Source organism: Haliotis rufescens, unplaced genomic scaffold, assembly GCF_023055435.1.
Source record: "Haliotis rufescens isolate VD_foot unplaced genomic scaffold, xgHalRufe1.0.p SCAF_2, whole genome shotgun sequence".
Classification (NCBI taxonomy): Eukaryota; Metazoa; Mollusca; class Gastropoda; order Lepetellida; family Haliotidae; genus Haliotis; species Haliotis rufescens.
Window position 1 is genome coordinate 57,656,268 of NW_025963890.1, and position 13,970 is coordinate 57,670,237.

The window sequence follows — 13,970 nt, forward strand, 5'->3', positions numbered from 1 at the left end:
TTACAAAATCAACATGCAAACATACACGTTTCTTCACACTAAACAAATATTATTGATTTCCTTGTTGTGGAAAATTAACTGTCTTCATACATTGTACAACACAGTCTCTCATTCATTCTGGTTAAGTGTGGAATGCTGGAGGGATGTGGGTGATGAGTGTATCGCGTGACGTTTTCGAATATTCATCCCTTTAGGCTTGTTTCTCAATGTTAAAATTTATAGCTTGATTGTTATAATAAATATTGCATGTATGGGCTAGCTTTCCTACTGGGGAGAGATCTAGTGAGGAAAAATGACATGTAAAACTTCAAAACCAGGGCTTTTTATTGGGTAACACATAACTTAGACTTGCACAAGTCTCTAAGATAATTATTATGTTAAATCATAATTTATAGATTACATAAATAATAAGAACAAGTTTTCACTAAAGAAGACAGGCATCTTAGTACTGGCTGCTTTTCTAGACCTGCTTGTGATAAGGATAGAATGACTTTACCTCTATTGACTTAACATTCAGTACAGCCTTGGAGCAAGGCTACGTATTATTGCACCTGAAACATTTCAAGAAGCTGTAAGTGTGCCAAGAGGATATTTTATTACTTGATTTACGTTGTTGTTTGTAAAAATCTTATCCCACACACATTCCATCAAAAAACATTTCAACATGGATTTTTTCACAATCAAGGGTAAACAAAACAGAAACTTTAAAAAAGCAGCATCTACAAGGATGTATCTGGACCCGCTCAGAGGCCGATATTAGGCTCCAAGTCTGCAGCAAATGTCAGTAAATATTTCAAAATGGAAACAAAAAAATCCAAATTCATGTTAATATAGTTATTAATGTGATGTGACTTGTATTTCACTGACAACAGGCCAATATAGAGGAAGAGGAAAAATCTTATGGTTTTTTTTATTTCACTTGATGCAAAATTAAAGTGCCTATGAAAATAAGTTTTGGAACAAGAGAACAAATTTTCCCAATTTGCATGTTCAAGGCCCTAGATAAATCATATGTATATCCATCCACATGTGTAGAAATAAATGTCAGATCAGGACCTCAAATTACTTTGTCATGATTACAGTAACATATACTTGTCTTCCGCCCTGGCATGGCATTTCCTCTGTGACATCACAGAGGCCCTGTGACTTCCCACAATCAGCTGTCTCCGCAGTCTTAATACAGCTGGAGTCATTACAGCAAATAAGTAACAAAATGTTTAAACATACAGCCTATTTGTGACAAATATCACAAAAATAACTGGCATAATGTTTAGAAATACAGTAAACCCAGAATAGAGAGAGCAATGAGTCTCCAGCGGGGAACATAAGTCAACGTAAGATCCTACAGTCTGAGTTTGACCCAAATCAGCTAAATGAGAGGATAAGAAGGTCACAATGTGTGACCAAGGCCCTGTTCCACAAAGCGATCTTAGCGCTGTGACTTTCATAAGTCTATAGGAAAGATTGTGAGTTACGATCATATTAGTGCTAAGATGGCTTGGAGGAAGAGGCCCAGGGCCCCGTTCCACAAAGCGATCTTAGCGCTGTGACTTTCATAAGTCTATATGAAAGATTGTGAGTTACGATCATCTTAGTGCTAAGATGGCTTGGAGGAAGAGGCCCAGGGCCCCGTTCCACAAAGCGATCTTAGCGCTGTGACTTTCATAAGTCTATATGAAAGATTGTGAGTTACGATCATATTAGTGCTAAGATGGCTTGGAGGAAGAGGCCCAGGGCCCCGTTCCACAAAGCGATCTTAGCGCTGTGACTTTCATAAGTCTATATGAAAGATTGTGAGTTACGATCATCTTAGTGCTAAGATGGCTTGGAGGAAGAGGCCCAGGGCCCCGTTCCACAAAGCGATCTTAGCGCTGTGACTTTCATAAGTCTATATGAAAGATTGTGAGTTACGATCATATTAGTGCTAAGATGGCTTGGAGGAAGAGGCCCAGGGCCCCGTTCCACAAAACGATCTATGCGCTGTGACTTTCATAAGTCTATATGAAAGATTGTGAGTTACGATCATATTAGTGCTAAGATGGCTTGGAGGAAGAGGCCCAGGGCCCCATTCTACAAAGCGATCTTAGCGCAGTGACTTTCATAAGTCTATATGAAAGATTGTGAGTTACGATCATCTTAGTGCTAAGATGGCTTGGAGGAAGAGGCCCAGGGCCCCGTTCCACAAAGCAATCTTAGCGCTGTGACTTTCATAAGTCTATAGGAAAGATTGTGAGTTACGATCATCTTAGTGCTAAGATGGCTTGGAGGAAGAGGCCCAGGCTGATAATGATCTTTACGGCCCTGATTACCACTAATGCTTACAAACACAGGTTCCCCCGGCACATATTTGCCAACTTGCAGATCATCATGAATTTTGAAATATTTCTGAATGGCATAAAACTGAATTCACACAGTTTGTTTCAGATATATTTTCACCAAACAAAAATGAGAATGAGCCCTGTTTATTAGAGCGAGTATGATTTTACGCCGCTTTTAGAAATATTCCAGCAATATCACAGCGGGGGACACCAGAAATAGACTTCACACATTGTACCCATGGGGGGAATCAAACCTGGGTCTTTGGCATGATGAGCGAACGCTTTAACCACTGGGCTACCCCACTTTGTTAGAAGGTTCCACTATATCAGCTTTAAGAACTGCTTGATATTTATTTCAAAAGCAATGCATGCAAACACACCCGTCTATGTACAGCGAGGAAGTGGTATGTAAATAACTCCAGCAAAAAGCAGCCATTTTATATGTATAATTAATACTGTATTCGACGTAATAAGCACTCCGCTCTAATAAGCGCCCATGGCGATATTTGCTAATGCTAATATATTGGCTAGTGAACAATCACAATTAGCACCCCTTCCGATTGATAAATGAACACAAGACTTATTTATTCGTGTATAATACGTTTGTTATATGCACCCTTAATTATGGGCAATTAAATTCTGGAAACATATATCTGTCATATATAAACATTTCAGGCTGTCAGCATAAAGCATGAAATTTACTATCTTTCAACTCTGTTGTCTTTCACCAAAATAATATCCTAATAAGAGCCCCCTAATTATAATTTTGAAAGCGCTTATTATGTCCAATACAGGAGTTAAAATGTTTCCAATGTTATTGTTGGTATAGCACTTTATTCAAACAATCCAATCAATTGTAAATACCAACAAACATACTGTTTACGCTCCCTGCTCACAACCATGACCAGCTCTACTATTACAAAGCATTTTCCTGTAGCCTCATTACCCTCAAGTCTGAGGAGTCTACTGAAGTCTAAGGACAGTTTATACACATACAGGTCTAATGCAGAGTCTAATGTTGTTGTATATTCAGGTCACATACACCTCATGTGTGAACAAGCCACACACTCAACCGTATACACTGTATTGGATTAATCTCAGATCCATAGAAGGGTTCGTTCATCTGTTATATTTATATAAAAGGCAACATATATTGGTATATTTTCAGCAATTTAATTATTTCATTAATTTTCTCAAACATATGAATATACCTGTAAGTAAATTTATGCAATGACATGATGAATGAAATACAATTTAGACTATGTTATTTTCTTTTAATCACTAATATGAATTTTATAATTTTTATGGACATATATACAATATATATGTGAAGAAACCTGTGAAGATCCAGGCTATAATTGGTCTTCATGAACTCATTCTTGTCGTAAGAGGTGACTAACAGGATGGGGCGGTCAGGCTCACTGACTTGGTTGATGCATGTCATCATATCCCAATTGCATAGATCGATGCTTATTATGTCATTCACTAGATTGTCTGGTCTAACACTGCTCTGAACAATATTCCAGCTATATCACGGCGTGTCAGCTCAATGAGGGAGGAAAGCCTGAAGTGATGCAGGTCTCATACAGGGAATGGCCCTGATATACATGTACCTAGTGAGTGAGTGAGTATAGTTTGAAGCGGCTTTTAGCAATATTCCAGCAATATCACGGGAGACACCAGAAATGGGCTTCACACATTGTACCCATGTCGGGAATCGAACCCGGGTCTTTGGCGTGACAAGCGAATGCTTTAACCACTAGGCTACCTGACCGCCCCACATGTACCTAGAAACAGAATCAGGGTGAACCGGGATTCGAATCGATGATCACAGGTATCTGGCGTGCCCAAGAGACGCAACTCTGCACAGCGAACTGCAGCGGCTTAGACTACTGGGCCACTCTTGCCCCCAATTATTATTTAGTACTGAATACTTCAACAGAAGGTGTGATACATACACTACATTGATTGCACAAGTTGTCATGCCTGGACCAGCCCTTTCCAACATAACAGTGATCCTTCCAATTAAAACACCACTAAACCTACAGTACATACATACAATGACACATCAATAATTTATTGTCAGACTTCAAATAATATAACATGCCAGTTATATCAGATATTCTATCAAGCTCAAGAACAAACAACAGATATATGTTACATTACTGACAACCTCACTAATATGTGTTACCTGCGTTCAAGTTTATGCCAAGGTATATTCATGTTACACGTGTCCACTATCAAATAGTCAAACGAGTAATGTGTTGTAAACATATCAAACATAATTATTTTTTAACATCAAATCAATTTTGTTCAGAGACTTTTTGTTATAGATTTCACTGCGTAGACATAAGAATGGCAAATGCAATGTTCTGCTTAAAGTCAAAATTGAATAAATCATCCAAATAATAACCTTCTCTATCCAGACCAAATTAACTTGGAAATCACCCTACTGGGCCGTCACAGTTAACAATAATCCTGATTAACAAGGTCCAACATGGACAGTAACTGCTCAGTTGTAATAAATCCTATAAACAGGAACCTCACTCATACAAAACCTCTAGCATTTAAGAGTTGAGAACAGCCCTGAATAACAAAATCTAACATGGACCATATTCAACTGCTCATCCAGATTAATAAACATAAACATGAACCTTACTTATCAAAATCCTATTACATTATTACACAGTCGAGAACAGTCCTGATTAACAAGGTAGGACCCTGCAGGGTTCAGTTCTAATGTACTAAACAGTGTTCATTTCAACAGTAGGTTGTCAATATCTATGGAATGTTTATGACAGATGACGATAATAAAAGTATGCTTCCTTCACAAGTCAGTTTTAACTGCTCTAACAGGCATATTTTGCCCACCACCTGATGCCGATGTACTTGCAACTGTAACACTGGGAAAGAATTTGCGAATTCCTAACTGATAACAACTGTACTGTTACTGGAAAACTGCCATCACCATAAATACTGCAACCAGGGGCGATGGAGCAAAAATGATTATCTAATACCATCACACCTGTCATAATAGTTGATCAAAGGGGGGAGGTAAAGGGAATGGCGTTGTCATGTGGATTGAGGGACTGGGGGAGAGGCTTATGTAGGAGAGATACATGTTATGTGTATGTTGAGAGCCTGGGGGAGGGGCTGTTAATGAAGGGGTTGGCCTGGGGTGGGCTGATGACAAGGGATGTGTTATTAGGGATCAGCTGGCATGCTTATGTGTGATTGACAGAAACTGATTACTCTCTCAGCAAATTGACCATGCAATGTACAATGACATCACCTTCTTTGAGTGATAGGGTTAAAATTAACTTGCTTTGACACACAGTCTCAGGTTGTAAATATGAATGTTAACTGTGATCTAGTGAGCTGTAGATAAACTGTTATATGTTCAGGCAGAAGGATTGTAGGTGAACGTTTAATCAGATTGAAACTTGCAGATTAATCAAGTAGACTGAATCATTTTCCACTTACAAATAACATTTTCCACTGACTAATAACATTATCAACCAAACTGTATCTGTTCTTCCTTTACCATCAAACAATTACTATGCCAGTCAGGCAATGTGTGAGATTGACTGATTCATTTACTTATGCACATAATTCTAAATGTATTTCAATATAAAGCACTTTTTAACTGCAATAGAACACACCCTAGCAAGGCTCCCCTGATGGTGAGTGAGTGAGTGAGTATGGTTTTATGCCGCTTTTAGCAATATTCCAGCAATATCACGGCAGGGGCACACCACAAATGGGCTTCACACATTGTACCCATGTGGGGAATCAAGTCCGGGTCTCGGTGTGACGAGCGAACGCTTTAACCACTAGACTACCCCACCGCCAACTCCCCTGATGGAAGTGAACTGGTAACATAATCGTATAAAGTCAAAGGTCATGAATAAATGTGGTAAAAGCATATCTCCAGTAATTATTGTCTCTTCATACTGCTATAATCTAATTATCTGCCTGTAATGTTATTTGCGCTCGTACAACTCACATAATCTAATGACAAATACAAGAGTCCCGAAGAATTACAATAGCTGGAATGTAATCAACTCCAACAACATCTCCCAAACTGAAAGCAATCTGACACTGACATCCTTGCTTGTCAGTAACATGCTGGGATGTTTACAAAACTGCGCAATGACGCAAATAATTAAAATACCAAACGATATTTATCAAAAGTTAATTTATATTTCAAGGATTTCTTTAATCATATTTGCAACGGTTCAATGCACTGTCAATCGTGGCGATAATGATTCATTTAGAATATGGTAATCCTCAATCACTCCTGACCTTCAACTGACCATTGATATGAGGGTGTGATGGACAGTTCATTAGCATTTGTGGACATCATAACAATGATCCAGCCACAAAATAATTATCCATCGTCCAGGAGTGACCCAGATAAAAGAAATCCTATAAGACTGCTGACAGAGCATGATGATCACGATAACCTCATTGAATGGAAGTACTATCTGTCAACACAAAAGTGACAATACTTTTCAATTTCAGAATTGAAACACTTTGAAACCTGAGCTTAAAGCAGGCACAGAAACACTGAACCAATACGCTTATGTAAACATATCAAATATGGAAATCTTTAAAATAAATTATGAATTCATGGGACTTATTAGAATGTTTATTTATGTCTTAACTAGAAAATAATATTTGGAGTAGCTTATGCAACCACCCCTTCAAATCATGTCCAGTCTGAGACTTTAGCCACTAGTATGAAGCTTTTCTAGTAAAATGAATTTTGGTCTAGAAAGATCAGCTTGTACAATAACACATACCGTATTCGACGTAATAAGCGCCCCGTTCTAATAAGCACCCACGGCGATATTTGCTAATATATTGTCTAGTGAACAATTCCAATTGGCACCCCTTCTGATTGATCAATGTACACAAGACTTATTTAATCTTGTATAATACGCACTAATGTATTATGTGCATCCTTAATTATGGGCAATTAAATTCTGGGAAAATATATCTGTTGTATATAAACATTTCAGGCTGTCAGCATAAACCACTAAATTTATCCGTTAACTCTGTTTTTTTTACCAAAATAATATTCTAATAAGAGCCCCCTATTTCTAATTTGAGAGCGCCCTGGGCGCTTATTACGTCGAATACAGTACTAAGACTATGAAATAATGAATATCTTCAGGATAGAAAACTCAAGTTTGGAGCACAGACAGCATTTTTCTCATGATACTTCAGATAAGAGCATAGTTCTTCATCATCATGTTTAACTAATTCTGCAGCATGCATAAACTGTAAAAAGGGGACAATTTTTTTATCTAAAAGCACAGAGATAAACACAAGAGGAATATGTTGTTTCGTTTGTAGAAAGCTCACTCTTTCCCTATTCCATACAGTCACAATCCTCTTTCTATGCGACAAATTCCTAGGCTTATTTTCTAGGATGGTCTCTCACCTGTATCCTTGAGTCGATTTTGTTCGTACCATGCCATAGATTTTGTTGTGCCAAGCTCTGACACAACACTCTCCTCTTCCTCCACCATATATCCAAAACCATTTGACATCGCCATCGTGGCGGAATTTGTGCCACATGTGTCCTAACACTTCTCCCAGATCCGATCAGCTCCCCTCAGACATATAGTCGCTGCTTGAATGTCACGCTTAGGGAGGGAACTTCAAACCCGATGTAAACTCCCCCTCCAAACTCTCACTGCCCTAACGAGGACAGGTAGGATCCAAGTGTCCCAATTAGGGTAAATCCAAAATCCAGGTACATAAATATAGAGGACAATCTCAGGTATGAGGCGATACGTTCACTTTCAACCAATCTTCTTGTTCCAATGCTGTTCAAAAGTTACCATGTGTTTCACAGGCTATTATGCCCCGATAGGTTGCTGGCTGCTCAAACATTCAGCTGTTCTAGTTGCTTGATATTGGAATGTCATATACATGTCCGATGAACAGGACCCAGCCACGGGTTAAGAGTGTGGCAGTCGGTTGGCTGACGCACTGCATCAATGGGTAGGCCTGCTATATAAATAGCTCGCCACTCATTTGGCAAGTGGCCTGTCTGAGAGTCAGTGGAGTGGGGAGAGGTATACCTGGTTGGACGAGCTCACCAAGATAGGGGGAAGCCCATTCACTTCCGTCACTAGCAGACGATGTTTTCTTCTATTGTTGTGGTCGATCTCACAAAGGAGCCTTACTCTTAGGCAAATGGTGTTTGTTCTACAGACATAGGCATGAGTCAGAGCTGATCGTCAATCTAGAATCGCTTAGAACTCGTACCTGCAGTGCATCTGGGAGTCATGTTTCTGTTGTTTATGTTTTTTGTCTCGTGGAACTCCACGTGTATTTGGTCTACATACATACCCACGTGCTCGTGTTTGGGGAAGTTATGGGGGATTAGTGATTATTATTTTTAGCATTAAGAAATTAATAATCTTATAAACATACCTGCTATACGTATGACAGCTCTGTCTGCTGGGTCCAGCTGCAAAACACACAGTGGAAGAGACTCGTAGTCTTCCTGGAATTGGTAAAAATCCTTACAATGGTACGGTGATCGATCCATGTTTCTTGTTTTAGTATTCCTTCATGGTGTGGACTGGTCTAGTTCAACTCGCTGTAATCATGCCACATCTGCAAGATAAAGTAAACTCCTACACATTCGACATATTTTGGCAGCTAAGTTCATGTGACATGCAGAAAAATGGCTAGCAGACAGCGATATCATTACCGGCTTGGTCGTGTATTTCACTTCCGACCTTGCCTACAACTTACCATATTTTAACAACCAGGTTTGCTTTTTAAAAACAGCAACTCTCTTACCACTTGAGGCGTCCCATAATATTATTCCAGTCGAAAACCATTCCATTTTCTAAGAACATGGCCGCGAGTAGCCGAACGATTCTGTCTATGCAAACACAGTTACTTCCCTTTGAAGAACAGCTGCAAATCCCTTCTCCTCCCCATTATTGGAAATTATGTTTTAAAATTTTAGAAATAAAATGCACCGCCCGACAAAAAACATTTCTTACAATAAGCAAATCAGTAATAGAAGATATAACAACCGAAACCTTGGATCCTCTTCAATCTCAAGTATCGATAAAATCCGAATATGGTAGTTTATGAGTCAATACAACGGAGGGAGGCATACCGAATGTGGGAACAGCATTTGTTGGTCAATAATTCTCGTGTCTTCGCAACTCAGCCAATGAAATTCCAGTGAAGTGATGTCACCACGTACCGGTGCACGCGCTGCCGGTGGGATCAAAGGTACAATACCGACCGAGCTGTAGTTTATTGTCTCCCTGATTAAGCTTGTTAGGACGCATTGTTGTACCTGCTAATATGTTAAAGGAACAGGTAATTTAATGCGGAAAACAGCGATACATTTCCGTAAACAAATGTGAACCGAGAGTGATCGTTCCCGTAACACGCTGAAATGAGTGATGATTTATCATTTTCCCCACCCATGAAATCGACAACGTGTACGACTTGTTTTCATCGTTTTTCTGGTGTCATTCTGATGATTCAATATTTGTCATTTTGATTGTAGTCATGATTACCATTCCAACGGCCAACTCCCAACTAACCATGTGGAAGAAAAGTCCAAATGTTGCAATTTGGGGAAAGCGATTTAATGAACGGATTATCTGTTAAAAGGATTATGACCCGAATGGTTTGAACGTTTCATGAAAGTAAGCGACCACTAACACACACACACACACCACATCCCCTCCCCGTTTCTCCGCCAAAATATTTCTAAAAAAATCATTAAATTATAACTTGCACCCGTTCTTGCACCTGCAAATCTCACAAGTCATTACAATAAGCTCATGCTGTAGTTTCTAATGAACATGTATTTGAGGATGATTTATTTGATCGTTTGTTTGGAAAGGATCGTCAAATGAAAAAGTTAGAAGTTTACTTGTCAAAATCTGACTCACTGTTTTATCGAGGTGTGTATACATGATTGGTTGAGCTTTCACAAATTTCCTAGAACTGCTTGTCTGTTTTGTGAATAGACTAATGACACCCTTCGGCGTGGCATACTTGTCCGCATAGCAATTTCAATGAAACATACATCTCAGTTTGTTGACACCTGACATGGTGTGAAATACAAGTGATGGACGGCGTGATAGCAACATAGTTGAAATGTACATTTCGCGAGGCGATATAGACAGTTATACACGAAGGTCAAGGACAGTCGAAAGACTCATGCAATATACCCCCAAATTATCAACGATAGATCAGATATCCTTTCATAACATATTTATTCGACATTTATGGTTACCAATTTCTCAGATTAATTGACGCCTATAACCCTTATACATTTTAACGGTACTTTTCATGTGCAATTTTCACATTGGGTAGAAATAACACGCACTACTCATGCAGACTGAAGTGTGAATTCGGCACTTTGCAGCCGTTAATGCTCTTGTTGCTATACGCTTACTTCCTGTGGTAAATTCGGCCGATGCTTATGCGAGATGAAACACGACACATGGAGGACACGCCCACTTAAGTGCCGTGAAACAAAAATGCAATGAATCATAACACTGACGTTTCATTTTCATCTATTTTCAAAACAGTTAACCTTTCCGGTGGAGTTTGATGTCATTAATGAAATAAATCCTGATGTAGATAACTATCAAAATAAAAAAGCAGAGTAAACTGAAACTGAAAACTGAGATCCAATTTCTCTTAGTTGAAATGGACATGACATGTACAATACAGAAATAGACATGTATTCATATCACGTTACACATGCGTTACTTACGTGACAGTACCGATATGCATTACTGTATGAAATGAGTGAAACACACGCTCGGGACTGTCCATGCCTGTCCAAAGGTGCATTAGATATAAATAGCCCTAATCATTTGCAAATATGGTTTATATGTATCCCACGATATTTGATAAATCACCACATCATTCGCTTGAACATTTCCGATTGCGATATCTTACACTCTAAAAGGCGCGGGCATCCTGAGGCGTGTATTTGTTGATAGTTGATGATTGATATGGATTAGCCAATCACGTTAAATTGAAAGCGGATATTGTGATGCACTGCCATTATCAGCTGATAACACAATTTTTATCGTTCAAATGTTATGTAATATTTTTATCACAACTCGATTGGTAGATTACTTATCTTTATCGTTTTATATAATTAAAAGTCTAATACAGAAGCGTTATTGAAAAAGCCCATTATTTCACACAAGACTGATATTTAAAGTTAACTCGTGAAGTTGCAGACCAGGTCGTGAGCTGAAAGGTACGGTCTAAGGGAGATAACTCGTGAGGTCTTGGCGTCCAAAGATGTCCGAATCAAGAATGACCAACAATACGGTATATTATGTACCGCTAATTGTGGTGTTGGTGGGCAAATGTTCTTCTCACGATCTCACTTAGCGTTTATTAATTTCTTGTAACAAAAACAAACAAAAAACAAAAAAATATGTTGGGGCCCGGTTAAGGTGAAGGAGGCTCCCAGTTCGGGGTATACAAAATCATACCTGTTCCTTCCATGAGGTCGTTGAGATGTGTAAACATTATATTCTATATCAGTTTTAAGATTAAGACCAGCTATAACTAACGTCCTCTGTCAGAAGTGCATTCATGTTTGTGGGTTGGGGTCACGAGACCGGGTGGCGAGCGCATTTGCTCACTGCGTACAATAAGGGATTCAGCTCCAAATAACGATACGGGTCAGCCATTAATTCTTTGTACTATATTTCGGAAACAAATAATTCCGTGCAAAGAGCTATATTAATATAATGAGACAAATTACTATAAATTCTAACATTTTAATTAGCTACTACCATTTCACTACTTCAAGAATTGGTCTACAGCCCTCACAGCGATGTGTGTTGCTACCGCAACATCAACCCGCCAAAAGAGCGAGGAGTCGATATTGACAACAATCGCTCTTTATGTCTTTGATGTTTCCCGTTGATTGACAGATCCAGAGTTCCCATGACAGGTCTCGTGACCCAGGTCATGTACATTTCGTCTAGCAGGTGCCCGCCTACACAGCGCGTCCCTGAATAGGACGTTTCAGAATAAACTGTTAGGTGGAAGAAAGTGTGAACGTTTCAACCAGTCGTTTTGTAATGTAATGGTCTCGTAAAGAATTACCTTGTCACTTAAACATTTCAACCCTTTTATACCAACAATTGTTACATTTGCGTACTCACGAAATACAGCATTTCAGAGAGAAGCAAGTTATACTTAACGTTTCCATGACAACCTATGCTACAGATGACACACAAAGCCGGGTGTGCTATCCATAAAGATTGTAAACTTTATGAAAACAAACCTCTCCTAATATATTTATTAAATGTAGCAATTATCAAGGGCGGTTATAATTTTCAGCAAGATGATAAGTGCATTTTGTGACGAGACAAATCGCGTTTGGTAATCATGTCATTTTGTTAAAAATATATCACATGAGTTGATCATATAAATTTTACTGGTATATATTTACTTTTTATATACCCGTTTACCTATAAGATTGTTTACTATGTTATAGAAAGGGTTATACGCAGTTTTGCACCCGCTTCTGATCTGCGTCTGATTATTTTCACAAAACATGCACCGTGCTATACATCCTATGCTACATTGTTCAATATCTTGTATTATTATTTTCAAATATTTTTGACACAATTTCTCAGTTACTTGGACCTTGCAATAATATTTATCATAACTAAGATATACATAATGATATAACTAAAATAACATTCGCTAAATAAGATATGCTTTTTTTTATATTTCTGCTGACACTGGAGAGGTGAAGGAGGGGCTTGGGGGGTCACGGGTTTCCCAGGGCAACAAGCACGTCTTTGGTCCTCGCAACTACACTCAGAAGTCATTAGCTGGAGTGGCAAAAAGCAGCCTGGGGCTCTCAAAATAATTTAATTCACATAAAAAAACTTCACATGTATTGTCGATATGTGTATTCTTGTTGGGAACGAGATCTTTGGAGATAAGCTTGCTCGTAAAACGTGCATCTCGTGCAAATCTCAACACGGACTCGATCTATTCGTCAGACTGAGGACACCCGCGATGTCCCCTATAGTTCGGCGCAGACAAACAACAAGTCAGCAGCGGTATCCCTCGATGCTTACATTCAATAAATTACTTAACATGTCGTGGAATTGCAATTCAAGAGACACGACTGATTTCTAGGATGTGAATATCTAAGTGATTATCCTCGATCCATAAAGCTCATGCAGTTTTCATTTTTGAAGTGTGCCAATTATCGCGTGTTTGCATGACCATGGTGAAAAAAACGGCCCTTCCTTTTATATCTGGACTTTCATTGCTCGTTCTGCTAACTGACCTTGACCTAAACCAACTTCAGCAACAACAGCGCCCCCTGGTCTGTCTCCCTAGAGAATTGTTTTAAAAACGAACTCAAGTCTAGAATGATTTGGTAAGTCTAGATTAATCGTTCTCGGTTCCATTTATATTTTAGTTTGTTATCTTGTAGATATTTTATATAAGATAACTTGATTATCAAAACGTTACTAGTCTGAAAAGTCGCCGAAACGTTGCAAACGTAAGGTCCACACACAACTATGTTAATGCAATGTTTATATCACTACAACTTCCACCTATGGATTTGTTTAATTTCCCTAATAGTGAATT

The 13,970-nt window shown here is 38.7% G+C and overlaps 1 protein-coding gene across 12 annotated transcripts in view; it reads right to left on the reverse strand.

Annotated features, from left to right (window-relative positions):
* LOC124141427 (microtubule-actin cross-linking factor 1, isoforms 1/2/3/5-like) overlaps positions 1-13,970 on the reverse strand; it is a 261,785-nt gene that overhangs the window by 228,337 nt on the left and 19,478 nt on the right. For 10 of the 12 annotated variants that reach the window (XM_046509482.2, XM_046509497.2, XM_046509473.2 and 7 more), the window contains exon 2: positions 8,769-8,954. In XM_046509482.2, coding sequence (XP_046365438.2) covers positions 8,769-8,886 — 118 coding nt within the window. In that variant the 5' untranslated portion in view covers positions 8,887-8,954. Of the gene's footprint in view, positions 1-7,767; positions 8,324-8,768; positions 8,955-9,143; positions 9,246-13,970 lie in introns of those variants that run through there. The other 2 variants (XM_046509448.2, XM_046509457.2) reach the window with 2 other exon arrangements.